This window comes from Chroicocephalus ridibundus, chromosome 7 (genome assembly GCF_963924245.1).
Source record: "Chroicocephalus ridibundus chromosome 7, bChrRid1.1, whole genome shotgun sequence".
Lineage (NCBI taxonomy): Eukaryota > Metazoa > Chordata > Aves > Charadriiformes > Laridae > Chroicocephalus > Chroicocephalus ridibundus.
Window position 1 is genome coordinate 50,072,082 of NC_086290.1, and position 26,084 is coordinate 50,098,165.

Sequence of the window (26,084 nt, forward strand, 5' to 3'; positions counted from 1 at the left end):
TAGCTTGGGTACCCAACGTGGACAGTGCACGTGGCAAGGCCTTTAAATGGAACCGGCCACCTCCACCAAGATCAGGAGCAGAGGGGCCGGCGGGGGGGCTGGCAGACACACCATGGTCCCCGCGGCGGCTCCTCGGCCTCCGCTCGGCCCCCGGGGACCGGGATGTCCTCAGCAGCGCTGCAGGTCCGACTGCCGGCGTGAGCTCCTCAGCATGATCCCGTTCTCCAGAACCTCAGCTCTCACTAACAACAACTCAGTCACCGGTTCCTAAAGCGGGAGAAGAAAACTCCCCCAAAAGGCCCATTTTGTTTTCAAAACACCCTGCAGATGCGCACGGGGCACTCGGATGCAGGCAGGACGCTCTCGCTACAGGCAAAGCACGGCTCCTAAGTGGAAAATTATGATGCTGTGAAAATCTTAACTACAAAAAATACCCAATTTTTCCTGGAAATATGTTCCCTAAATCCATTCTCATGGCAGGACTGCCTTCCCCTCATCACCCTTCCTTTTTGCTGAGCTGCTTACGGGATTAACCTCCAAATCAAACTCCTGAGAAAAAACAAAGTTCATGGGAATCTGTCACCAATCCCCTTCCAAACTTGGGGAGGAAAGGCTTCGCAAAACCGCAAAGGCTTCAGCTCAGTGAATTGTCAGACCACGAAGACAAACGCAAGGGAGCAGGCTCCGAAAGGCTGTTCCCAGAGAACAAACCAGCCCGTAGCGCAGCCCGTGCGACCCCTCTGCTGGGAGCAGACGTCTCCGGGGACCCAGGGGTCTCCTGGGACCCCCTGGGTGAGGTGCAGGCTCGGGGTGTCCCCCGGCAGCGGCTGGGTGGGGGCGCGGGGACCCCACAGCGAGGGGTGACAGCGGGCGGTGGGGACCAGCACCCCCCCTCCCCCCCCCACGGGGTGAACGCTGAGCCCCTGCAGCCGCCTGCGGGTAACGTGGAGAGCCAGGTCACGCTGGAAGAATTTCAAGCAAGCCTAATCTGTTTCTTCTAATTAGGACAAAAAAATTGTTTGAAATTGTAGCATTTGGTAAAGTTGTAGAGGAAACTTCATTAACGCGATGAAAACAACCCTGCCCTTCGCAGCTCGCTGCACGCCGTGGCTGCTGAACTGTTCCGAATAGCTGCTCTTCCCTTTCGGAGAAGTTGCAATTTTTGAGGTGTCTCGCAGCATCTCCAACATTTGGGGGGAAAAAGAGAAAGAGAGAAAGATCTTCCCATTTTAGTCAAGCATGCGAGCTCTGAGCTCCTACAACTAAAATGATTTATTTTTATTTTATCTTCAGCATCTACATTCCGTGGTGCGCTTGGATTTTGTTTCTGGAGTTGGGAGGAATGGCAGGCGGCGGCGAAGCCCGTCTCTGCCGAGGCGATGCTGCCGCTCCGTGGCTCCCGCGCGGCCGGACCAGCCTCCCCCCACGCATCCCAGGGACTCCGGGGGCTGCGTCCCCTTTCACACAAAGCACTTAGTCCTTATCCCCTTTGCAGCACTCCGGCTGTTCGCGTAGTTCAGGTTAGCTTGGAAGAGCTTTTCGTCCTCTCCCTGGGAAGCTGGGGTCCCTGTTAGCTGCACGTGGGGTTAGGAAATGAGCCATCACAGTCGGGGGGGGGGGGCAGCTCTCGGCCGCGCAGCGGGGGCACCCACGCACCCGCTGCACCATTAACGCAAACGCAGCCACCCAAAGGGCAGCTCCCTCCTCCCCAGCACTAAGAGGAGTTGGAAAGAAGATGGCACGCGTCACCTGTCAGCGTAAAGGACAGTGCTGCACAGGCCAGGCAAATCCTTGGCCACCGGCAGCTTTTCACTCAAGGCACCCTTTCCACACACGGCCTCCGCTCCCCCAAAAACACTTAAATTCGGTTTAATGCAGGAATACAAATCTCTGCCCTCTGTTCCAAGCAGATCAGCTTCTCAGAGCAATTGCTCCAGGCCTCTCGGGATCCGTGGCCCATCACACGCACCTGCTGGTGCCCCTGGTCACGGTAACAGATTGGCTCTCGTTTGCTTTTTGGCCAGCAGTTGCCTTTTCCCAAGCAGGCTGTGAGCTTGCAGAGCCCATCCGCCACCACAGCAAAACACCCATCCTTGGTTACAGCGCGCCAGACGGGCTCTCCGGGCTCTGGTAGGTCTCCTTCAGGCAATCCGAAGTGAAAAGCCGCTCGTACCCGCGGGCTGCAGGTGGAGTCAGACACCCCTCGCTATTTGCCAAGAGCTGCGGCGGCCGCCTCAGCCCGTACAGCAATAGCCAGCACAGACACAGGCAAACGCCAGCAAATTTGAGATGCAGAGTACAAGTTTCAGAGTCTTTCGGCAAATGTTTTTTGATTTCCCTTCTTCATTCATCCCTTTTTCTTTTTATGGCTCGGCTTCTTTGCTGTCTCCTATCCTCAAGTAGCAAATTGAGATTAGAGAGAAGACATCTGACCAGCTCCTTCTGCCTTCCAAACTAAACACTAAAGGTCTTAAAAGTAGCTCTAAATACATTGTTTTAGGATAGCGCGTGCCAAGGGATAAACTACAGCGGTGCCATTTAAGGCACTTTTGATAATAGGGATCAATTCATGAAAACGCTTTTGCAAACCCTGTGGCTTGTCTCCAGCCGCGGGCAGGGCAGCAGGAATTACTCCTTCACTCCTCCCTCCTGCAAGAGAGGAGAGGGGGAGTATGCACCAAGAGCATCATCTCCATGGAGACAGCAGGGAAGCAGCGGGAGCTTTCCTAGAAAACGTTGGGTTTGGTCCGAACTGGTGCAGAAAATAAAGCGGCTGCAGAAAAACCTTTTCAATTATTCAGCTGGAAGAAACAGTGGAAAGCGATGTTTCTAAACCGACGGGCAACCACAGGATCTTCCCTGGACATCTAGATAAGCCACTATCTGCCCAGGGCTGGCTGTGCCATAAGCAATCGAGACCTGAGTCCGTTTTAAAGCAAAGGGCATCCGTCCTTAGGCTAATGGCATCAGCAGAAAGTACAGTGACACGTCCACAAGCGCACGATTTCCAAACCCACTTTGCTGCCCCCCCCACCTATCCCCACCCCAACGGCATTCTGAAGCAGCAGAGGCCACAGAAACGGCACCACCGTTTCTAGGAATAGAGCCAAAGTCATTAAACTAATAAAGTAACGTAACTGGCATAACAACTGCTTTTTCAGCATACGGCACCAAACTCCGTAACTACTCACCCCAAAACTGCCCTGCTTAGTGCCTGTCACGACACCGCAGTCTTACCGGGGTGGAAACCTCACCTCCGTTATTAAAGCTGAAAAATTCTACAGCTAAGTATAGCTGCCAGCGTGCTCTTGCTATCCAGCAATGTAATAACGAGAACGTCGCTATTTCTCTCTTTCTCTTGCATTGCTTAAATTACTCATTGTATTGTCATCTCTAATTTTGCTGCAGCTTTCTGCAGAAGGAGCCCCGTCTCATACCTAGAAAGTATAACGCATAGGAAAAGCACTGTTTAAATAAGACAACTGATGCATGGCAAGAGAGACATCAAATTACCACTTAAATGCTGCCTATGCAAACACCCCAGCGGGTGCTGATGAACTGCAGCCACTTCTGCCTCCGTCTTCCTACGCTGAGCTTTCGGGGCTATGACAATTTACATTGGATGCTAATTCATCTGTGGAGCTCAGACATGTTTTTAGTATGTTCTGCGGTAACTTCCATTAGCTCTGTAGTTTGCTCAAAAGCTCTGTGGGTACAGACTGGAAAAAACCCCGCATTTCCCAGAGCCAGCTGTGCCGCTGGCGGGGATGGGACCCCCATGGGAGCACATACTGGACATCTCAGGAATTCCCTCCCAAGCCAGTACAAGTCACCTGGTAAATTAATCCTCTGCAAGAGGCTGAGCTCTTTTTTTTTTTGTTGTTGAAGGTGAGAATAACCCTCTGACAAGATGTTATTCAGAGGCAAGCCTGTTTCGTAGAAGCAAGCGGAGGGTTATGCTTTCATTCCTGTGTTCCCAGTGCCACCTGCTGCACAGAAGGGGAAACTTTTGAGTTTCAGGCGCTCCAAGGAACGGAACTGGAAAATTCTTCCCCACCCACGTGGGAACACAGTCACTGCTGAAATTAAATGCTGGAAGATTTACATTTTCAGCAGCTCAACAGCATATTGAGTTGTGTGCTTAAGACACCCACATGTGCCAAAACCTTCTAATTTTACAAAGAAAGTACATCAGCTTCACTTTGTGTTTTCCATAAATTCATGCAGCTTATGGGATGACATGTAACAGATGAGAGAAATAAACACCCATTATAATTTAAAAAATCGAACTGAAGTATGAATCTGGCTATAAATATCAAACCCTCTTGTTAAATGAATGCACAGGACCAGAATTAGAGTATGTGAACAGGGATAGCTGGTTTTCCCCTCTGTGTGGTCCCAAGCCTTTCCCCAGGGAAGAGGTTTGACGTGATGCTAAGTTCCACAAGCCCGACGGCACATCGCCGCCGCACAGCCCTCGCCGGCCGCAACGCACTGCCCGGGCTTGAGGAACGCACACCTCCTCCTCCAACACTCCAGCCAACAGCCTGCACAAACCACAGCTCTAAACATTTGCTGTCAATAATTTTTCCATATTGTATCCAGAGCTCAGTCTTAAAAAACATCCTGTAAATTGGATTTTCTTGTCCCCGGTTCCAAATTTAAATATTAAGACCAAACCTGCTTTTTATTAGCAATTGCCTTGGTTGCTTCTTGAGCCAGACAAAGCCATCCATCAGAGCTGGGTCTGGACCAGTGACCCATCATTGGCAGCGTTCAAAGTCAGGCTGGGGCTCTGAGCAACCTGGTGTAGTGACAGACGTCCCTGCCCAGGGCAGGGGGGTTGGGGTAGATGATCTTTAAACGTTCCCTTCCAACTCAAACCATTCTGTGGTTTCGTTCTTCGTTCTACTTTCCAACGGTGGCTAGAAAATCACTTGATAAATTACATTTAGGAGGTTTTCCAATGAGTACTATTCAGCATGCTTATCTGGTACATATAGACTTCCATTAAAAAGCCAGACAAGGTCTTATCAGCTTCCCTAATAGAGGTACCGCGCTGTTCTGCCAGACCCGATAAGCTCTGAAGATAATTTGGAACAGCCTTAACATGTTCAACCACCTTTAATTGAGGTTGGAGCGAGACGGTGCGCTCAGCTCTGGCTCCGCGCGTTCATGCAATTCCTTCGCGAAGGCGACTTCAGTAGTCACTCTTGGTTCTGTGGTCTGAGCTTCAAGGAACATGTAAAGACTGAATTTTTCAGCTGAGTTTTTAAGCTATTTACCTATTTGAGGGAGGTTGCTGACAGGAATATTTAGACAATTATCCGCCAAGACAAGTGAGCATCTGTGGAACTAGGAAAATGCACAGGGAGGTGATCACCACCTGGGAGAGGCTGCCAAGGCACAAGGTAAGTTACTCACTGTGTTGCTGATATTTTCACACTTCCTGACTGATTTTCTCAAGTCAAGCCCGAATCACTTGACTCCATGCGACACCTGAACCCTTAGGACACTGCGTAGATGTCACTCCAGACATTGCCAGCAGTCTATTCCTGCTGACACGGTAGTACAGAACAGTAATACTTCACAAAAAGAGCACGAGGAAGCTTGGACAACTACACCGTGTCTTAAAATAGGCCTGTAAAGTGGGAACTCCGAAGTGCACAGGTCTGGTACCACGCAGTATCGTTAACAATTGCTGTAAGTTTACAACACGAGGTACTTCAAAGGCAGTGGCTCATGTACGGTTACATGAAACTGGGCTGTGTAGAGGGTATTCCCGGGTTTGGAGGAGCAGGAGTTTTCCTGGCCGGTGTTAATGATGAGTTGCGCTACAACACCAAGGCAGAGCGGGAACTGAAGGAATTAAAGACTCAAAGCAAACTCCTAAAGCCTTCTGGAGCACAGAACAATCACCTCCAAGGAATAAAACGACTCAAGCCTATAGACAGATGCGTGTCCAAAGAAAGTATCTTAATTCAGTAAGTAATCCAGTAATAAACCTCTAGGAGGTAAATGCTGTAATGATTATATATATTTTCCTCTTACGCCTGGATTCATGCTTGATTGGATTCTCCGTAGTTCGTAAGAAAAGGAAAAGCAGCAGAGTTTCAAAGTGCCACTCATCATGCGTATCTGTCTATAGACAGAGCCCAGAAAATTAGGATCCTGATTGGAGCATCTCAAGTTCAAAATTATATGGAATAAGACTGAGCTGTAAAATTGTGTACACAGCATATCATAATTGCAGCTACTGCTGGAATAAATTATGGCGAGTGTCTTAAATATTCTAGGGCTGAACTGAAGAAGGTTCTTCAGCTAAAACTAGAAGAGCTTCCTGTCCAGAAGACGTAGATCCAAAGGAGAGATCGGCCCGAGCTCAGGGACCTCCTGGGAAAAGGATCTGCAACGGGTGGGTTTGTGTTTCACCCGATGAAGACGACTCCCAGCAGACGAGCCCTCTCAAGCCCATTATTTAAGGATTTGGTCAATCTCAGCTATAAAAGTGAACAATTTAGCTCAATTACTATCCTCCAAATCCTCTGAAACCTGGATTTAGGCAGTTGTTTCCATAACACTCACAGTTTGTTTAAATGATAAGAGTGAGTGAAGCAACCCTCGCTGAGCAGTCTGTTTTGAGGAGTTTTTCAGGAGCGCCTGCAGAATTACAGTTTCCTTCCCACCCTCTTTTATAGTCCAGATTCATTACACAACTTTCCAAATTCTGGCTGGAATATTCAAACATTAATTCCCAGCTTGCCCATCTGCTAGCTCTAGGAAAGATTTCTGTCCCTTTAAAACGTGCATCTGAAGCGCTTGTTCAAGTGTCAACACTGTCTCACACCGTTTTAATTCTAAAGCTTAATTTTTAAGCCTCTCGAGGTTGATACTGCTCTGTATATGAGGAACTGTCAAGAATTCTGCATCCTGTTTTCACTTGCTGTCTGGATTAATGACAAAGCCGAGTATTTGATGTCCTGTGTGCTACATAAATACGTATCGTTTTTTACAGACCAATAAAAGCTAAATTATGAAGGAAAAAAAAAAAAGAAAGTTTTGCTTTTACGGTATACACTCTTGCCACTGAAAATGCAAGAGGAAAACCCAGAACCCCCCCCCCCCAACATGCACTTTTTGCTCAAGCCAGTCACAAGCGCGCCCGGAGCGGGGAGGGCCCCGGCCGCAGCCAGGCTCAGGGCACGGACGGGCCCCGCGGGGGCGCAGTTCCACCCCCACCCCCCCCGTTCCAGGGGAGCCCTTGTCCCCGATCCTCGCCACCTCCCGCACGACGAGGTTTTCCAGCGGCCCCCCCCACCCCAGACATCAGTTCTACATCTTTTTCCAGACCCCTTCTCGGCCTCTGACGGTCCCGCACCCCCCGGCTCACCCCGCACCGCCCCCCCCACCCCCACCCCCCCGGCCCGGGACGGGCCAAAGCGAAACCGAAAGCGGCGCCGCGGGGCCGGGGCAGCCCCGCCATGAGCCGCCGCGGGGGCTCCGCCGCAGCCTGTTGCCTCCTCTGCATCGGTACGTGCCCCGGGGGGTGCGGGACGGGGCGGGGGGGGGCGGCTGCGGGACCCCGGGGCTTTTCGGGAGGGAGGGGGCTGGCGCGTGTTCCCGGCTGGAAGCGTTCCCCGCCGGGAGCGGGCGGTGACCGAGAGGCTGGGAAGGGCTTGGGGCAGCCCCGGGGCTAACGAACCGCCTCGGCGTTGCCGGGAGTGAAGCGGGCCCAAAAGTCGCACGGTTAAGAAGCCGCGCGGGGTTCCGCAGCCGGTCGCGACGGGCTGTGGCGGCGCGTTTCGGGCTGGGGACGAGGTGGCTCGGTTTCGGAAGGGGATTTGGTGAGGGTGAGCCCAGCCGCCGTCCAAGAGCGGCACCTTCCACCGCGCTGGCCCGTTTCACCGGGCAGCGGCGTCCGCTTCCAGCACGGAGGGACTGTGGGCACAGCCGGCGACATCCCACCGCGTGTCACCGCTCCCTTCCCATGTAGTCAATGGGTGCGTCTCCCCAGTCTGCCGTCCAGTAAGGTTTCACCTCCTCTCCTCTATTCCCCAGCTAACTTAACAGCCCCTCCACGGCACAGCGGTAGGGTTTCCTCACTCCAGCAGGTTCCCCATCCCTAAGGGCCTGTCCTGCTTCCGCCAGTTGCAGAAAGTCTTGTTAAGCAAAAAATCACCGCGGTTACGGAGAGCCCCGCTGCAGGGCGGAATAAGTCAACGTTCACACATCTCTATTCCTGCTGCTTCAAACAGCTCTCCCCAAGAAACCCACAGTAATTAAGAACACCTAAAATCAACGGTCTTAGTAACAGGGCTTGTACCATTATCATCCAGGCTGTACTGCGCCTCTACTCTTGAATTCCATGGAAAAAATGCTGCCCTTACAGCAACGGGATTGACAATGCATTTTCTGTAATTAGGAAGTATTTTGCAGTTTCAAATGACTTTTGCTGTGCCGTACCGAGGAGAAAAGTAACCTCTGCACCAAAAGTAGCACTGCGTTTCAGAGCCCTCCCTACCAGCTGTCCAGATGGGACAAGGTCTGGCTCTGGAACTCGCTAACGCCCATCTCTGACCACTTGCCCCAGCCTGAGGAGCTGTGTCACCCCGGTCCCTAATTCTCCCCACCACCCTGTGGGGAGGGTCTGTGGCTGGGCTTCCCCAGCTGGTGCTCCCCGAGCTCCTGGGAGCAGCAGGGGGGCAAAGGGCAGGGTGTTGCTGGCTGCGCAGCTCCTTCAGAGCACCCCGGCACCCGGAGACCCCCACCCAGATAAAAATGCTTCACCCATTCAGCAGATTTCCCTGCAGTGCTCTTCACAGCATTATTCTTCCCTTTCGACTCTTGGAAGAAATGTTATTTTAAAATAATAGTCATTAAAAAGTTATATTTTTATGAAAGGAAGATTGGGTATGAAGTTTAAGTTTTTTTTATAAAAGCGTTCCCCGACATAACCGGCCTGCTGTGAGCTAAATGCATGCATTGCACGCGTAGGGTACTGGCTACACAGTTTTTCTGCTGTTAGCAGGCTTCATTTCGTTACTCTTTCAAGATCAGCCATGACATTTTAAAAATATCTTATGTATGCGTGGCCATGTCTTTTAGGACTCGTGGGGAACCTAAATGGAATCGCTACAGCGGGCCCAGGTTTCAGCAGGCAGCTTCCCTGCGTGTTTGAGACGAGCAAGTTCATTCCCTTGTCAAAAGAGACCGAGATCATCAGGCTCAACGTGCGGCTCCTGCTGAGCGGGACGGGATCAAAAGGTGGCCAAAGGCCTCAGCCAGAAAACCTTCCTCCAGACAAAATCCCCTCATTTATTGTGCAAGGTGAGGTATTTGCTGAAGCCAAGTGAGCAGGTCGCGCTCCTCGTCAACGCGAGGGGTCACAGACAGCATCCTGCGCAAGGGGCGACAGCTCTCCCGGCTGGCAGGGCAGCTGCCGCGCTGCTGGAGCCGAGCGCTGAGGAAGAGCAGAGGTGCCCCCTCCCCTTTTTGTGGGGCCCGGGAGCAGGCTCCGGTTTGATGCCCGGCCTGAGGCGATGCTAATTGCATCCACAGTGGGAAAAGAACCTGCGATGCTCTGAAAGATTCAGAGGAGACTTTTTTTTTTTTTTACCCAAGATTCACTGTGGTTTGGGTACTAAAAATACAAAAAAAAAACCCAAACCAACCACCTAGCATTTCAAAGCTCAGTGCCTGGCTCGATCTCACATTCCTGTGAGGACTTGTCCTTGGATCACCTTGTGAGAGCCTGGTTTCGGGTGACACACAGCTTGCCCCGACTACACACCGAATAAAACGGGAGTCGGGCGTCCCCTCCTCCGGGGGAAGCCCCCGGACCCTCCGCGCTGGGTCAGGGGGATGCTACACCCTGCGGGGGTGGGACGGAGGGTCAGGGTTAGCTCCTGGAGGAGCTGTTAACTGGTGGTGAGACCGACCACCTGCGGAGCAAGGCCGGGCTGCGCCAGGAGCTGCGCGTAGAGGCGGGCTGGGTTTGCCGCACGTTCAGATGGGCTGGGATCAAAACAAGCCCTTACTTGCTTTTTCCCTTAGAGTCCTCAGCGGATATTCTTCCGTACGCCAATGAGGATATCGAGATGCTTGACTGTAGGATCAGCCCTTACTATACAGCGGGCACCCAGATCGTCTGGCCTGGGAGGGACATCAGAGCCAGCAGTTCCGACGCCTGGTTCACGTGCACCATAACACACACAGCGGGGAAATACACCACTACGGTCTTCCTTGTGCAGGAGCGGAAAGAAAAAGAGGACCCAAATCCTGGACAGCTTCTCCCAGGCATTGGAGAGCAACTGCATGTTTCAGGTAACAGAAAAAGCACCATTCCCCTCGGGACTTTTGTGCACTCAAAGCGTGGGAGGGACGCGGAGCCGGCCAGGGCATTGCAGCCATCCCAGGAGTTCACTGGTGAACAGCCACCACTGCGGCGTTTCAGCTGCATCCCAAATTCCAGACCTGAGACCTTTTCAGAAGGATGATTACGTAGATAAAACCTACATTTTCCTCCCCATCTACGCTAGGGTGTTACAAAGTCATACTCTGGTTTTACACATTGCAACATCTCCATGTTGTCATCTCCGTGTCACTTCCCCATACTAAGCTTCTGGACTTCTGGGATTATGCACCCCAGCCTATTTTTAAAAGCATCCCGAGTTTACAAATAGCTTTACAGATAGCTTTTTAACATACTGTAAGACAAAATGCTTTTATTAAAAAGCATATGTTCCCCCTTGTGTTGAGGATTATGCACACGTTGCAGAAGTTAATAACTTCAAAACAGCTTCTCAAAAGTGTAATTGTTTCCTGTTTATATACTTCCATACCATCATGGCTAGAAGCCCTGACAGCAAATACTTAAATCACCAAAGCTTTAACATAGCCATACCCATTAAGCCTTATCTTAGTTTTTCAGCAGACTGGGCGCTCGGTGTTTGCACAGAGAGCAAACTGCTGTGTGAGACTGTTAGGGGCAGGGAGGAGTTTCGGGTGAAGAAACCGAAAGGAGCTGGTGAGCTGGCATGTGCAGAAGGGCTGAAGGTGCCCTGCCAGTCCGGGTCAGAACAAGAGCACAAGGCTCTCCTTCCCACCTCCAGACCACAAACTTGCGTTGCGTAAACACCATTCCCCAGGACCTGGTGTTATCTGGTCAAGAGACGCACAGCTGCGGTCTTTAGAACCGGCAGGATGAAGCCCCTGAGGTGGAGCAGCCTGGGATGTGGTGGCTAGGCCATAGCAGCAGGGAAGCTCTGGGCACAGACCCATGGCCCCAGCCCCTGGCAGGGCTCCGGCAGCCGCAGCAGCTCCCGGCATCACTGCAGGAGCTGCAGAGCCCATCACCAGCACCTACAAAGCCCCACCTGCACACCGAGCTTCTCCGGTCCTCCCACTCCCCTTGGCCCACATCAGCCTTTCCCCCATCCCATGTTAAAAAAAAATAGATAGATTTAAATTGGTTGCTTACCACATCAGGAGCACTTTACCGAGGCTATAGAGCCTCGCTACATCCAGGCAGGTAAAACACAGCAGAACCTCAGCCAAGGGAAGGACAGCCTCACAGGACCCTCTTGCAGGCAGCTGCCTAACCCTACTGCTGCCACCCAGCTGCTTTTTATTGCCCCCCCCGCCCCCGCAGGTTAATTAGCCATTAACCTGGCCATTGGCTGGCTGGGTTAATCAGCTCGATTCTATTTGCCACCCCAAAGTGTCGGGATGCTCTTCGGCACTTCCCAGTGCCGGGGTCACACCTGGTCACCTGTGCACCTTCCCTGGCGGCTTTTAGGTTTGCAGTGGCTCCCGAAGCAACGGGTCAGGGTGGTTGGGAAAGAAACGCTGCTTCGTTACCGCGTCCCTCGCAGCAAGGGTTACGGAGGAGCCACCGCAGCTCTTACTCTGCACGTAAAATAAGGCCAGAACAAAGTGTAACGCGGCAGCGGCTCAGGGACAGAGGAAGAGAGTTATAAACATGCCTTTGGGGCAGCGTTAGGCTGTGCCTTCCCGACTAACAGGGGTTAACAGGGACTGGCACCGGGGGGGCCGGGTGGGCTGGGGCTGCAGTACAGCGTCGGGGCACTAGATGGCAACTGGTCCTCACTGGTGCCGCCCCAGTCCCCGCGGCAGCCCCCAGCCCCTCCCCGTGTCCCCCCAGCCCTCGCCCTGTCTCCCCCACCCCTCCCCGTGTCCCCCCAACACCCCACCGTGTCCCCCCAGCCCCTCGCCCTGTCCCCCCAGCCCCTTCTGGTGTCTCCCCAACACCCCACCCTGTCCCCCCAGCCCCTCCTGGTGTCTCCCCCACCCCTCACCCTCTGCCCCCTATCGCCCCTTGCCCCCAGCCCCTCCCCATGTACCTCCAGCCCCTTGCCGTGTCCCACCGTGTCTCCCCAGCCCCTCACGCCCAGCCCCTCACCGTGTCTCCCCAGCCCCTCGCCGTGTCCCACTGTGTCTCCCCAGCCCCTCACGCCCAGTCCCTCACCGTGTCTCCCCCCAGCCCCTCGCTGTGTCTCCCCAGCCCCTTGCCATGTCCCACCGTGTCCCCCCACCCCTCACCCTGTCTCCCAGCCCCTCACCCCAGCCTCTCGCTGTGTCTCCCCAGCCCCTTGCCGTGTCCCACCGTGTCCCCCCAACCCCTCACCCTGTCTCCCCCAGCCCCACTGCTGGTGCACAGCTCGCCCACCCTCCGCCGCTCCGGGCTGGCCCAGGACGTCTGGCTGCACTGCGCCTTCTCCACCGCACACCGGGCAGAGGCCACCGTCCAGTGGGTGCTGCAGCAGAAAGGGGGGCACCGAAAGCGCCTGATGGCTTACAGCGGGTCCAGCAAGCGGGTGGAAGGCCTGGCTGGGCGAGCTGAGATGGTCCTGGAGGAAATCCCCAAAGGAAACGCCTCCCTGTTGCTGAGAAATACAGAAGTGAGAGATGAAGGAACCTACTCGTGCTCGGTGTCAGTGGCCTCGCTCACTGCGGAACAGGCGATCCAGCTGCAAATAGAAGGTAACAGCATGGGCTTGGGCGTTTATTGTTTTTAAGACTGCCGGGAAGTCCTCAGACACAAGGCGTGTAAAACCATATTTGGTTTTGTTTAATGATGGAGGCAGACTTTATGAGTTGAGAGACTTAGCAGCATAATAAATTTTCGCTCACCAGAAAAACCCACAGTGACCGTCAACGTTAACTCCCTGTCGCTGGTGGAAGGAGAGCAGCACAAGCTGGTCTGCAATATCAGGCACTACTACCCACACGACATCCAGGTCCAGTGGCTCCGGGAGCCGAAGGACTCCTGGAAGGTCCCCGATGTCGTGAAGAACGTTCTTTCCAGCAGCCACCGGCAGAGCAGCAATGGCACCTACAGCTCCTCCAGATACTTCCTGCTCACGGCGTCCCTGAGGGACAATGGCCATCGGTACACGTGCCGGGTAGACCACCCGAGCCTGCGGTCCCCCATCAGGAGAAGCGTGACTGTGGAGGTGAGAGGTATGCTGCTCGCCTGGGGACGTTGTCCCCGCACACCGGACCCCTGGCATTGCCTGGGGGGGTAACTTTCTACTGATCTATCCCCTTTCAGCCAGTTCCCAGCCAGTTCTGGCCCATAATTAACAGTCTTTTTGATAAGCGAGAGCTGGGTGTCTTTTGAAGCATCTCCCAGGTGCCCTTGGCAAAACAGAGAACTCCCTCAAACAGCTTTGAAATGTGAGGTGGTCCTTTTTTTGTCTTGGGCCACATGAAAGAGAAACTGCAGTGAGGATAGAATGGGGACGTCATTTCAGACCAAATGTGAGTGGAAACCTCATGCCAGGGTATTTGGGGTAAATCTAAATTTGGCCTTTCGTTCAGTGGGACCAGTGGACTCCAGTGAAAGTCCTGCAGCCCGACTGCGGTCGCAGGCCACCGCCTGCCCACTGGGACGCGTTCTCCCCCCGATCCCTGCAGTCGCCCTGTGGGAGCTGCTGCTCCCGTCCCTGTCCCTGTCCCCATCCCCTGCGCGCGATGGCAGCGTGACCGGGGCCGGGCACCACAGCCGTTGTGTGTCTCTGCCATCGGCCTTTCTTTTGTTCATGAGCAGAAGCCACCTCCTCCGCCTGGCTGCTGCTGCTGCTCCTTGGCCTGGCCGTGAGCCTCCTGGGCGCCCTTTGGTACCATCACAGAGGTAAGACGACCTCCAGGCTACCAAATGTGGGCTGTGGGGAGGGGAGGACGCTGCTGCGCTAGCTGTCCCCGCGGTGGGTGGCCATGGCTCTCCCCAGGGAGGTGGAAGCCGTGCTTCATCCTTCTTTTACTCACAATCTCTTTTTTTTCCCTTTTCCCCTGCCCTAGTGAGGAGCACTGCTAAGGTAGGTGTGGGTTTTGCTGTCCGTTTTCTACCCAAAACACATTTGGTGCTTTCCATCCGACTCTCTGCTAATTCATCGCTGTTTTACCCCCCCAGACCAAACCTTACTAGAGACGGGACCTCCGGTGCCTGCCAGGTGAGCAGAGCTGCTCCGAAGAGCGCACAAAAGATGCTGGGTGCTGAATCTGGAAGGGGGAGGGTGGGAAACGGCAGCGGGAAAGGCTGCTGTCTGCCAAGGACACGCAGGCAGCGCCAGCCGGACGCTGCCAGAAGCGATGGCGGCGGGCAGCACGCTGCCTGCGGGACGCACGCTACGGGGACTCCGCACCTTGCCAAAGCTGCGGCACTCCTGCAAGGCATCCCGGAGCAAAGGGCAGCAGGACACTTGGGACAACGTTTTTTTTCTGGAGTCTGTGTTACCACGGCAGTAGGACGGGGGCTCTCAGATGCGCTAGGCACGTACAGCAGGGAAGAGAAGGCAGTAAAACCGAGACAGCATTCAGTACCGTGCATTGCAGGGCAAGATGCGCACTTGGCCTGCATCCTTATGCCATCCATTGTTGTGCAGTCTTTTCTTCTTCTGAAACTTCTTTTCCTTTGGTAATTATTGCCCCCAGGTTGAGCACATAAAGCTGTCATGAGCATATCCCAAGAGCAATCAGTGGAGGTAGCCAGCAAAGGACCTCTTTGTACCAGGCACGGCATGTCGTCCTTGGCCAAAAATAGGCTAAGAGTGGGAGGAAAGAACCCATATCCCTGTCTGACATGTGGAAAATGTCAAAGGTTGCTCAGTGTCGGGGTAGGCTCCGCTCCTCTCCTGATTTCGGAGGACGGGGGATGCTCAGAGCTCTCCTGTAACTGCTGGCTGTGTGCTCCGAAGGTGGCGAGCTGCTTCCTCCATGGCTGGTGTGGCTGGTCCAGACCACCCCAGATGGCTCACCCAAAGTCTTTTGTTCTCCCGATTTATGAAGGCCAGTCTGGCACTTCACTGATGACCTGGAAAGTCATGGAAATTGCTCAGTTGCCATATATTTAAATTCTGGCAGGAAGCAACCACAAACCCAGCCAGTCCGGTTGGATCTTTTGGAAGAGCCAAATTGCCTGAGCAGTGTACGTTTCCATCTTTTTTTCCGATAACATGCTTGGATTTTAGAATATTTTCTTATCAAAAATGAACCCCAGTTGGCTAATTTTGACAAAGGGATACAATTCTCAGATATAGTGAAGTTCCTGGCAAGAGCATTTGTTTTCTTTGAAACAGAAGTCCATGCAGAGGAAGAAGGCCTTGGCACGGGAAAGGATACAGCCTGGCTCGGGTGTTGTCACAGGGTGAGGGGAGAAAAGAGCTGACCAATGAAGGGGAAAAAAAAGTGATAAAAAGACGGATGTGTTTATTCTGATTCAACAAAAAAAAAAAAAAAAAAGCATGGGTGAAGAATTCAAGAGAGGATAAATATCTCCAGCAGATTGCCAAAACCCCTACAGCTTACTTGCCTACCAAATGCCAGTAGCGGTCAGTCCCCGGCCGTGCGTGTGCGGGGCAGGGCGGATGAGTTGCCCGTTGCCAGCCCTCGGAAGCACTCGCCGCTGCTTCAGTTCTGCTGTTCTCCTCACGACTCCGGAGCCTGGCCACGGCCGGCGAAAGAACCAGCTTCATCTTGGGCTGGGCTCGCTTTGTTTCAGCCAGAGACGGGATTTGGCGACACAAAGATTCAGCACTGGCTCATCATCCTCTGGAACAAGGGGAGAATCTGGGTTTGGTAACTGGGAATAATTTTTACAATAAAGATCCGTTAAGAGAAACAAAACTTTTTTAGGTTTTAGGTTCTTCATCTGCTATTCCTGGTGGAAGCCGGCGGCTCCGATGGACGCATCCCCGTAGCTCAGGCTCTGCTGTAGGGGGGTCTGCAGAGCCCGAAGCAAAGTCCTCGCTCTTTGATTTAAGGGAGGCTGGCGTGACCCCCCCCAGGCGCTGCCCCAGCCCCTTTCCCGGGCAGTTTGTGCTTGGCTTTGCTGCACCTGGGTGAGAGCAGCCCCAGCCACAGCGCGTCCCCCACCGCTGCAGCCGGCATCCCCCTGAAACCCCCCCTGAAACCCTGGCACCTACTCAACAGCACCCCGGGACCCTGTCCCAGCCCTCCCGAGCATCCCTGCGCCACCGAGCTGGGGCTGCCACAGGGTCCACAGGCACCCGAGCCGGGCGGCCGCGCTACGGAGGGCGAGCAACATGCTCCTCGTGGTGGAATTTTTTTCCCTGGCAAAGGCAAGTATTTTATTCTCACATGTACAAATTAATGCATCCATTCCCCTCGTCACAAAATGTAAAAAAAAAAACTAACGCCGGCTAATAGCTTTGTGCTTCATTCAGCCTGAGCCGTGGGGAAAACATACCAGACACGCCGCCTCCAAACAATAACAGCTTTTTTCTGAGCGTCCTGGGAGGAAGCGATCTGGGAAATTAGGGGGATTTGAAAGGAGCCTGAGGAGCTGGAGAGAGAAAATCCAATTTCATAGTTAGCTCACAGAGGACATCCAAAGGCAGCCAAGATGCCAGAGACCGATGGCCCAAGGTAAACTCGGCTGGTTTAGACTAACTGAATTGCTGCCTGTTTATTTTCTTTGCCTCGTGTGGGCTGGCTGCTGCCAGGGGCCGGTTTATACTGAGGGGCCGGTTTATACTGAGCTTTACGTGGCACTAATTCCAGTTCAAACGGAACGGTTCACTTGATTAAAATTGCTAAGCGTTTGTAAAAGAGAAGCCGGGTCCTCCTCTCTCCATCCGCTCCCAGCGTTAGGAACATCAGCAGAGGTGTCCCGATTTACACCCTCTTGCCCTGGGGTGTAAATCGGTGTAGGAACTGACGCTCCTCTGCGTCAGTTTGTGCCTTTGTGAGCTCAGCCGCACTCACACCAGGAACGGCTCAGCCCCGGCCTCCGCCATCGCGTGGCTTTTGCAGGGACGTAAAGATCAATGTCTGTTCCCCAAAGAGCTCGGTCACTTCATGGACATACACAACGTAGTACGCATACGGACACAAAATATGTTATTTATTGTGAATTTTGCAAAGACACATTTAAGCAACAAAATATACATTTGTGAACCTTTAGTTTTATACATAACAAATACAATCTGCTACCATAGCAATAAATTAAATGTACATTATTTACAACAGACATAGGCCACCAGGAACTACAAAGCACCGCCTCTCTACATAAAAAATAAACTTTGTCAGATACATTTCTTCAAGATTTCTTTTCACTCTATAAACTCTCTTCACATTCTAATGATATAAATTCAGCATTTCCCTTTGCAGGATATACGCAGTGCTACATTCATTAAAACATAATGAAAGCATGCCCTAGGCGCGGGGGGGGGGGACAGGCTCCGCCAGCCGGAGGGGACAGAAGCCGGAGCGCGGGCGAAGCGGCGCGAGCACGGGGTGCTGCGCGGGGGTGCCGAGCACGGCCCCGCCGACGGGGTCTGGCAGCGGCTCTCGGCGCGGAGCACCTCCGGCAGCCGAGCCGAAAACAGCCCAGAAACCTCAACCTGGGTTAACAACCCATCCGTGCCAGCGGCGCGCCCTGGCTCCTTCACCTGCCGTTCCTGAAGACCCTCAAAACTCTGGGAAGAAACGGAGTTTGTGCTTAGGATCCCCCTTCCCGCTCAGAAACAAAAGCACTGTCGCGTTGTGCTTCGGTGTAACCCTGTGCTTGACTCCGGGGGGGTTCGGGAGGGCGCAAGTACATGCCCCAGTGCTTTCCGGAATGGCAGCCCGGAGGGAGCAGCAGCTCCGCACCCCAGTCCCCAGGACTGCATCGCCGGGGCCGCAGCAGGGGGAGCAGGGCCCCCCCGGCTCCACTGCCAGGACACAGGGACGGGGACCTGCCTCTGCCGCACACCAAGGTCAGGGACGGGTCCGAGCCGGGCATCAGCCGGGTGCAGCAGGAGCAAGCAAACCCTGGGGAGAAGGGGGGCAAACCCCGGGAGAGGAGAGAACCCCCCCATGCAGCCAGGGGCTCCCCCATTCCCCCCCAGCCGTGTTTCCAAGCCCCCTCGGCTCCCTGTGCAAATCACTTGGAGAGTGGTACATGTTCTGTGCGTGGAAACGGTGGGGATCAGAAAGAAAAATGCACTGCCCAGTAATTTTAGTGTCAGTTAAGGATCCTTTCTTTTTTATATATATATAAAAATCCCTTTTATATATGTATATATATGTGCATATGTGTCACTTACAAGCACAAAACATTTTGCAGTATATATACAGATACAGGGACACCTTCACCCGCTGCTGGAAGTGGAAATGCCTCCGAGGTTTCAGGCCACCGGTGCTGGTCCCTCCCCAGTGCCGGAGGGGACAGCTGGGGACAGTTTGGGGGCTGAAAGGGGTACGGCACACACGGCGCAAGGCAGCGCGGGCAGAAACCACGCTACAGCCTGGCTGGGACAGGAGCTTCAAAAGCCCAGTTGCTATTTAGGATGCTGCAGTGGGTGGGATTTCACGACCCAGCGTGAGGAGCGCTGCTGGAAACGTCCCAGAGGATGGAGGAGCCGCTGGCAAACCCTCTGCCAGCCTCGGCTCCTTCGCCCAGGCTGGCGCGGGCAGACACACATCCCAACGCGTGGCATCGCTCTCCCTGAAGCGACACACGTGTCCTGCCTGCCTCTTAATGCCATTCAAATAATTCTACAAATCAACCTAGGTCAAAAAGCAAAGTCACGGTTTCAAGTGAGAGAAGAAAAAAAAAAAAAAAAAAAAAAAAAAGGCAACACCGAAAATGACACCCCAGCTGACAGTAGCCACTGCATCTTCTGCTGAAAGATCTCACGGAGATCAACACCCATGCGAATGACAACGTCTATAGAATCAAGCGACTTCTCAGGGAAAGCAAGCCGAGCCAGGAGCAGACCCTCAAAGCAAGTCGTTGCACCAGTCAGTATTTCTCTGTGCGGCGTAAGAAAACCAGAGCAAAAGCTTCTAAGAGGAGGAAGCGGGGATGGGGTTGAAAGTGCTACTGAAGCATCATCGACAGAAGTGCTGAACAGCAAAGTATGTGGAACCTGAGAACATCTAGAGCTAGCTAAGGACCGGGCTAAGCACACCGTGCCCTTCCTCTTTCAAAGAAAGCCTTAAGATTGAAACTCTATTTAAATGCAACTCACGGAAAGCAGGAGGGAGCGTCCCCACGGGTGGTTAGTGGTATTTCCTAGTCCTACACAGTGCACCTGGCGCTTGTGAAACTGCTCACCTTTCCCACAACGTCTTTTCCTCCTTTCATCCGGTTCATCTCCCGTTAGGGCTACAGCCTTTTCCTTTCCAATGGAGAAGTTACACGCGCAGGCGGGAGCACCTGTATGAACCCGAGGGCGTCAGGACCAGGCAGCCCCCCAGAGCGGAGCCGGTTGGGTTTGCCTTGGCTCTGCTCTGGCCCAGGGGCGGTGGGGAGGCGATGGTTGGCTTCTACGAGCCCTTTCCCTCCAGGGGCAAGGAGCTTCCCCGGGGAGCAGCCGCAGCCCCCCCGGGACCGCCCCGCACATGCTTCTGGGTGCGATTCTGCCCGCACCTCCTGACACCAGCTGCCGGGCCCTTTGGTGCCCTCGCGGCTCCAACCGTGGGAAGTTAACTTTGGCACTCACAGCTCTGCTTTCATTAGGAATCACGAACCCAAAGAATTGCTTCCACTAGAGATTGAGAACCTTGTTTCATGGAGGGGAGGTTGCACAGGTCACAGATCGTGGTATGGGGGAGGGAGCATCTCTGCAGCATTGCAGCGTGTCTTTCCAAAACCTGACACGGGAAACCTATGAGCAACGTGAAATTCATGGACAGACTTCAGTAAACTTTAGAGAAAATTCCATTAAAAGAGCAAAAGCGTTTCTTGGCATGTTGAGAGAGGTATTTTTTGGATAAAGGTCACGACAGGGAAATCACCTTGCAGAATTCATAATCCTCGTCTTTCAAAACAAACAAAAGCAGACTGAAAAGCAGCGGGACAGATTCTGCGAGGGGCGGAGCAGCCTAATGCCACCCAAATCACTGCCGTGTCCTGCATTTGCTCCCCCAGCGATCCAGCCCACAGGGTAAAGCAGAGCCGAGTCCCTGTTCTGGTATTTCGATACACTACAGCTTTAGCTTTGGTTAATCTTTCCCAGGACCTGCGCTCAGAGTTTCAGGCAGGGAAAAAGCGGGGAGTCCACATAAACCAATTCCCGGGCTGCTGCGGGAGGGTGAGTCGGCCCCGGTCACCGGCTCTGCCCCCCTGGGACCGGTGCCCTCACCCTCCTCTCCTGCCAGAAGCCGAGTGAGCAAGGAGTGAGGGGCTGCATCTGCCCCGGAGGTTCGCAGCGGGGGACGAGCTGGAGGGGAGGCAGCGGGGGCGGCGGGAGGGCTGCTGCAGCCCCCGCCATGCCGGCAAGGGCCGCGGGGCAGGATTTGCCCCGTTGCCTCCAAACAGCGAAGAGCGACAGAAACACTGGGGCAGCGGAACTGCCCCGCAGCCAAGCAAACACGGAATCTTGCCCTGACCACCGACCCTTCCAAAAAACAAACACAAGACCCCTGTTTCCCCACTAGTAACTTGCACATAAAGCAGGGAGGCACCCGAACCGCGCCAGGGTCCGTCCTGCTTCCCCCCTGCCCAGGAGGAGATGGACGGCGCCCGCCCAGCACCCAGCACCGCAGCACGCACGGGCACCCGCGGGGTGACGCAGCACGGCACGGCAGCGCGGAGGGGACACGGCAGCGTGGAGGGGACACAGCCTCCGGCCACACACGTGTGCCAGGCGGTCAGAGCCACGTCTCCTCCCACGGCGCAGAGAAGGGTGCGGGGCGCGGGGGTGTTTGCTGCGAGGGGTTCACCCGGTGGGAAGGCGGCGGGGTCCCTGTCGGGGCAGAGATGGCGGCAAGGTGGGAGCTCCGTCCCGGCACGGGGATGCAGCCGGGAAGGGAGGGCCCCCCGCCGCCACGGCCGGGGCACGCATCTTCCCACGGGGTGTTGAAGAGTTTTCCCTTTGTTGAAACAAAAATTCTCTGCGAAGAAGAAACGGATAAAAAAGCGTCAGAGACGGTGGAAGGAGAATATTCTCACTCCTGCAGGGATGGCCATGAAGTGCTGGTCCCAGGGAGGGGGCCAAAGCCAGAGCTGTGCCCCTCCTGCGGACACCAACCCGTCCCCGGCCGGGAGAGGAGCAAACTCAGTGAGGGGCTGAAAATCATGGCTTTTTGAGAACCCACGCTCTCAGAAACGGAGATTTCTCTCATTTCAAGTTTTATGGGCTCTTCTGCTCAGGTAAGAACTTCCTAATGAAAACCCTGATTTCGTTACATAGAAAGACTCCGGGAACTGGAGCCTGTGAGAAAACCAGTAAATGCATTCCTCGTGGCTTGCCAACACCTCCTGTGTGAAAGCACCCGCTCGGGCTGGTGGCCCCACGTGTGGGCAAAAGCCGCTGCCGGACGGAGGGTCCCGCAGCCCCCAGAGCCCAGGCTAATCTGCGCTCCCTCCACCTCTGCCCAGAAAATCCACCTCTAAATTGACCGTTTCCATCTGGTTTTCGGAAGGCGGAGGAACACCTGGCTCTGCTTCTCCACCCCCAGCGCTGCCCTCGTCTTACGAAAGCATTTAGGATGCTTTAAGATACATTATTGATCGCATATCTAACAATAATCAGTGCAATTAGCCAACGTCAGCTGTCTCTGAAGGGGACACACTTGTTCAAAGCAGCACAGACAGGTCATTTTGCCCAGCACCGTATCACAGACACTCACCTTTTACAAGTTCATGACGACTTCTTCCTGCTAGTGGCTCTAAATGAGAAACAGAGTATGTGTTGGGTTGCAAATAAAGGGGCAAGAAGTGGTGAAATCCCTTCTCTTTCCCCTTCCCCTCCCTTCCCACTGCCCCTCACGGGCTCTGCCTCCTGCTCCGCAGCCCCCCAAGCCCCGTCGCCCGCCGTGTCCCCCTTTCCCCGCGCCGCCTGCCCCGAGAGCCGCCGGCACCCACCGTGCTGGAGCTGCCGTGGCTGAGCTTGTCGAAGCGAAACTTCAGGTTTGACCTCGGAGAGTTTCTGTTCTTTATATCTGCTGGAGGGAGGGGAAAAACAAAGGAGAAAAATAATAATCTCTGAAGAAAAATATTTGCTGAATCCCTAGCGCTGACTGCCGCTGGACCAGCCTGACAGCCAGGCGCCTCAATAGACTGTCACGAGCGCTACCAATATTTAGTCTATCTTGGCTGAATGTTTGGCAAAATCTGTACATTAAATGTTTTTGATGGAACAAATTGAGGCTTAATTACATTTCACAGCCTTTCTATTGGAAATGCCACTGAAAAGGCTGCAAGAAATGACTGATCCGTATAATGCATGGGTGGATTTCCATGTTCTTGGCAGGAAAAATACAAAATAAACACTTTAAAGATTAGAAGGGGCTGGTTTAATAGTTCAGAAAATCGCTAGTGAAATAAGGAGGAGGAGGACCGTGGGGTGCTGAGATACGAAAAGCCGGCGCCGCGCAGCCCCGCGTTCCCCCGCGCTGCTCCCAGTGACGGAGCTGTTGAGGGTGGGCTGTGCCTCCCTGGCTCTCCCACAAACACCTCCTGAGCTCATCTTGTCTGTTTGCATTCGGATGGCGGTGCTTCCCGGCAGGCAGGGGAGACGAGAGCCGCGGGCGTGGGGCGAGCGCTGCAGACATCCCCCAGCCCCGGCACCGCCGCGGGATGCACCAGCAAAGGGCTCGTTTCTGCCGATTTTACCCCCGTTGAATTGCAGCTCGTTCTGCAAATCGTCCGACTGAAACGGACGGGGTCGGCGGCAGAGCGAGTTAGCAGCAGGGGCAACGGAGCCGAGTCCGAGGGAAGCTGCTTGTTTATTAAATAATTTGTGAGTCGTGGCTGGGTCCTTGGAGACAGCGAGTTTCCACGACTACTGCACACGGCTGTCAGGGGAGCAGGGAGGAAACAAAGCCACAGCAAGAGCCACCTCCGCGCACTAATTTAGAAGGGAAACAAATTCCCCGTGGAAATACAGAAATAAAGCAATGCGGGGCTGTCTCTCGGGAACAGCCCCGTTGGGATGAGGGTTTCGGGAGAAGCAAGGGCTCACCCCGCATCCGGCGGGACGCCCGTCCTGCCAGGGCACACACGGCTGCTGCTTCGCCCCCTGACCTCCGGCAGCCGCCTGCAGCCCGGGCAAGGCTGGGAGGGGGCTTCTCCATCCCAGACCCCATCCCCACCTGCCCCTGTGGGACCCCAGGGGCTTCCAGGGGCTCCAGGAACCACAGCAGAGGTTGTGCCCCCCCCGGCCCTCCTGCCACCCACCTGTGGGGCTCCTGCTCATGATGACGGGGGTGGCTGTGGCCCCCATGCTCGGGCTCTCACTGCCGGGCGAGGCGCCGTAGACAAAGACGTCCTGCTTGAACGGCGACGCCGTGGACGGCTGGCTTCCCTACACGGGGAGAGACCGGGACATGGCTTTCCCTTCTGCAGCCACCTTTCCTCTCCACGCCCTGCTGATGCCTCCGTACATCCCTGCCCATCACAGCCCCCCCCACGTGCCCATACCAAGGAGAACTCCTGACGGAGCAACCTCCTGCCCCGGTGTGTCCAGCACTGTCCCCCATGCACACCAGGGCTCACAGGGGTGTCCCACCGGGCACCATGACCCTCCTCCTCCCGCACCCGGGGCTAAGCCCCTGGATGTCAGCAGGGAGAAGGCACCTGGGGGTCTGCGGGACTTTTCCCCCATGCAGAGCCTGCCCGGGGGCAGCCGTGGGCGTGCGGAGCCATGGGTCCCACAGGTGCCACGGGGCGGTTTGGTGCCTACCACGCTGTCGTACTCCTCCAGGGTCTCGCTCTCCCCCGCCGTGCTGCTGAAGCTGCTGGTGCTCGAGGAGGAACGGGAGATGTTTGACCTCCCATTCTCTTTCAGCTTAATGAAGGGCCTGGGAAGGGAGGCGAAGCAAAATGAAGGGCACGTGGTTGTCACTCGGGAAGCCGTGTCCTTCGGGCTATGACAGCAGACAGGAACAGACAGGGACAGGGACAGACCCTCCCGCCCACCCCGGAGCAAAGCAGCTGCCACAGGGACAAAGCTGGGGGTGTTTCTGGGAGGAACCATTTCCAAGAGCACGGGACAAAGCAGCCGGTGGGTGCCACCAGCAGAAACCCGTGGGCCAGGCTGACTCCCCAGTGGCAGGAGGGATGGGCACCATCGGCCTCCCCAGCTCCTGTGCCGCAAGGGTTTGGGCAACTTCTGTCAAATACTGCTCTTTGCTCTTCCTCTTCTTTTTAAAGATGGCTATTTTCAGACCATAAAGGAGCTGTGCTCGTGAATCACCAGAATCTTTTTTTTTCCACCCTTAATATCAAACTTATTTATAGCAAAACCTGGGGATGGTTTTGTTTGACAAAGCTCCTGATGGTCTCTCGGCTACAGGGTGACTTGAGCTCCAGTTGGAGGAGGACGGGGCTCCTCCCGGCTCACCTGTCCTTGTTGGGGCATATTTCAGGGGAGCTGGGGTTGGAGGAGGTTTCAGATTTCATCTCTTGAGAAGAATGTCCCAAATCTGGTGTCTTCTGGGCTCCAGAAACGCTGTCACTGAGGGCACAAAGAGACAGGTTGCGCAAGTTACACAAGAGACTTGAAAAGGATGGTCAAATTATACTCCCTAACACCAAATGCTAAACTGTAAGAGCAACAGATGCTCTCTGGATACCACCACTCCGATTTAAAACAGAGGGAAGGGATCCAAGGCACCATTCCCTCCAACACGGCAAAAGCAGCTCTCGCTGCTGGCTCGTTGTGGCTGCGCCCCAGGCAAGGTCTCCAGCACCCACCGACAGCTTCCCTGATGTTTAACGGGCAATCGGGGTTTTTAACCTCAGTGACCAGGGCGATGCCCAACTTACCACCTGGTCCTGCTCTCCGCCTGGCTCTCAGAGCCCGTGTGCAGGCGAGGGAACAGCCCCGAACGGCGCTTGATGGGGCTCCTGGACTGGTTCTTGGCAGCAGCTGCTGGTACAGGGGGCTGAAAGCACAGATCAGTCCAGGTTGGAGAGCAAAGCTCCATCCTACAAGCTCCTATGACTAAACATCCCACGAGGAATTATGCTGCCCGCAATTCTCAGCCTGCACATCTAGAATACACGTAATGCCAGAATTTCTGTCATATCTCCCTTGTGCTTTGGGGCTGAAAACCCCAGGAAGCCAAGCTTCAGTTCTTTCCCTAAACAAACCCAACTCAAACGCAGCACTCGTAAAATCACGCTCTGCACAAATCTCCTCACCTCTGCATTCGCTGCCCGCGCAGGGGACTGCCAGGCTCCGTCAGCCCCTGCCAGGCTGGGGAGGGAGGGAGGGACAGAGGGAGGGAAGGACCGGGGGGACGCATGGCCGCGCTCACCGAGAAGGTGGTCTTGGTCACCTCGCTGCTGTTGTGTGCGATGCCCCCGCTGAGGCTGCCCGGGATGCCGCCGCCGTGGTGCTTCTTCTGGCTGCCCACCATCGTCTCCATGGAGTGGCTGCGCACCCGGATGGCTCTCTACGGTCGGAGGGGACAGGGGACAGCAGGTCATCACCACCCTGTGGGACACCCACCCCAAACTGCCCCCAGCTCTCCCGGGCACACCGGAGCGTGACCTGCCTGGTATCCCCTCCCAAGAGCCGGCGCACACCAACAACGCCATGAGTACCAGCAGCAGCCATGGTTCTGCACAGACCGAGGACGAGCCACCCCTCAGGGAGCCCCAT

At 54.8% G+C, this 26,084-nt stretch overlaps 2 protein-coding genes across 21 annotated transcripts in view; one reads left to right on the forward strand and one right to left on the reverse strand.

The window, feature by feature from the left end:
- The first annotated feature begins 7,405 nt into the window (after positions 1–7,405).
- LOC134518101 (tapasin-related protein-like) lies at positions 7,406–17,262 on the forward strand. Of its 2 annotated transcripts, none has more exons than XM_063340344.1 (9): positions 7,406–7,530; positions 9,106–9,327; positions 10,054–10,323; positions 12,661–13,002; positions 13,156–13,482; positions 14,072–14,155; positions 14,323–14,339; positions 14,435–14,474; positions 14,956–17,262. In XM_063340344.1, exons 1-8 carry the CDS (start codon positions 7,482–7,484, stop codon positions 14,447–14,449), a joined length of 1,326 nt encoding a protein of 441 aa, XP_063196414.1. In that variant the 5' UTR covers positions 7,406–7,481; the 3' UTR covers positions 14,450–14,474; positions 14,956–17,262. The 2 variants fall into 2 exon arrangements, with proteins under 2 accessions (XP_063196414.1, XP_063196413.1); XM_063340343.1 differs by having other exon boundaries at positions 15,600–17,262.
- RAP1GAP2 (RAP1 GTPase activating protein 2) overlaps positions 16,001–26,084 on the reverse strand; it is an 86,880-nt gene continuing 76,796 nt past the window's right edge. For 14 of the 19 annotated variants that reach the window (XM_063340327.1, XM_063340340.1, XM_063340338.1 and 11 more), the window contains 8 exons: positions 25,738–25,875; positions 25,244–25,362; positions 24,819–24,932; positions 24,159–24,276; positions 23,654–23,780; positions 22,340–22,419; positions 22,105–22,143; positions 17,370–21,366 (listed from right to left, as the gene is read on the reverse strand). In XM_063340327.1, the coding sequence (XP_063196397.1) occupies positions 22,135–22,143; positions 22,340–22,419; positions 23,654–23,780; positions 24,159–24,276; positions 24,819–24,932; positions 25,244–25,362; positions 25,738–25,875 (705 nt within the window). In that variant the 3' untranslated portion in view covers positions 17,370–21,366; positions 22,105–22,134. Of the gene's footprint in view, positions 16,072–17,369; positions 21,367–22,104; positions 22,144–22,339; positions 22,420–23,653; positions 23,781–24,158; positions 24,277–24,818; positions 24,933–25,243; positions 25,363–25,737; positions 25,876–26,084 lie in introns of those variants that run through there. The other 5 variants (XM_063340324.1, XM_063340332.1, XM_063340334.1 and 2 more) reach the window with 3 other exon arrangements.

Coding starts and splice junctions, on each gene's coding strand:
- LOC134518101 (XM_063340344.1), top strand. CDS start 7,482: ATGAGCCGCCGCGGGGGCTCCGCCGCAGCCTGTTGCCTCCTCTGCATC. Junction 9,328..10,053: donor CCCCTCATTTATTGTGCAAG/GTGAGGTATTTG, acceptor TTTTTCCCTTAG/AGTCCTCAGCGGATATTCTT. Junction 10,324..12,660: donor AGAGCAACTGCATGTTTCAG/GTAACAGAAAAA, acceptor TGTCTCCCCCAG/CCCCACTGCTGGTGCACAGC.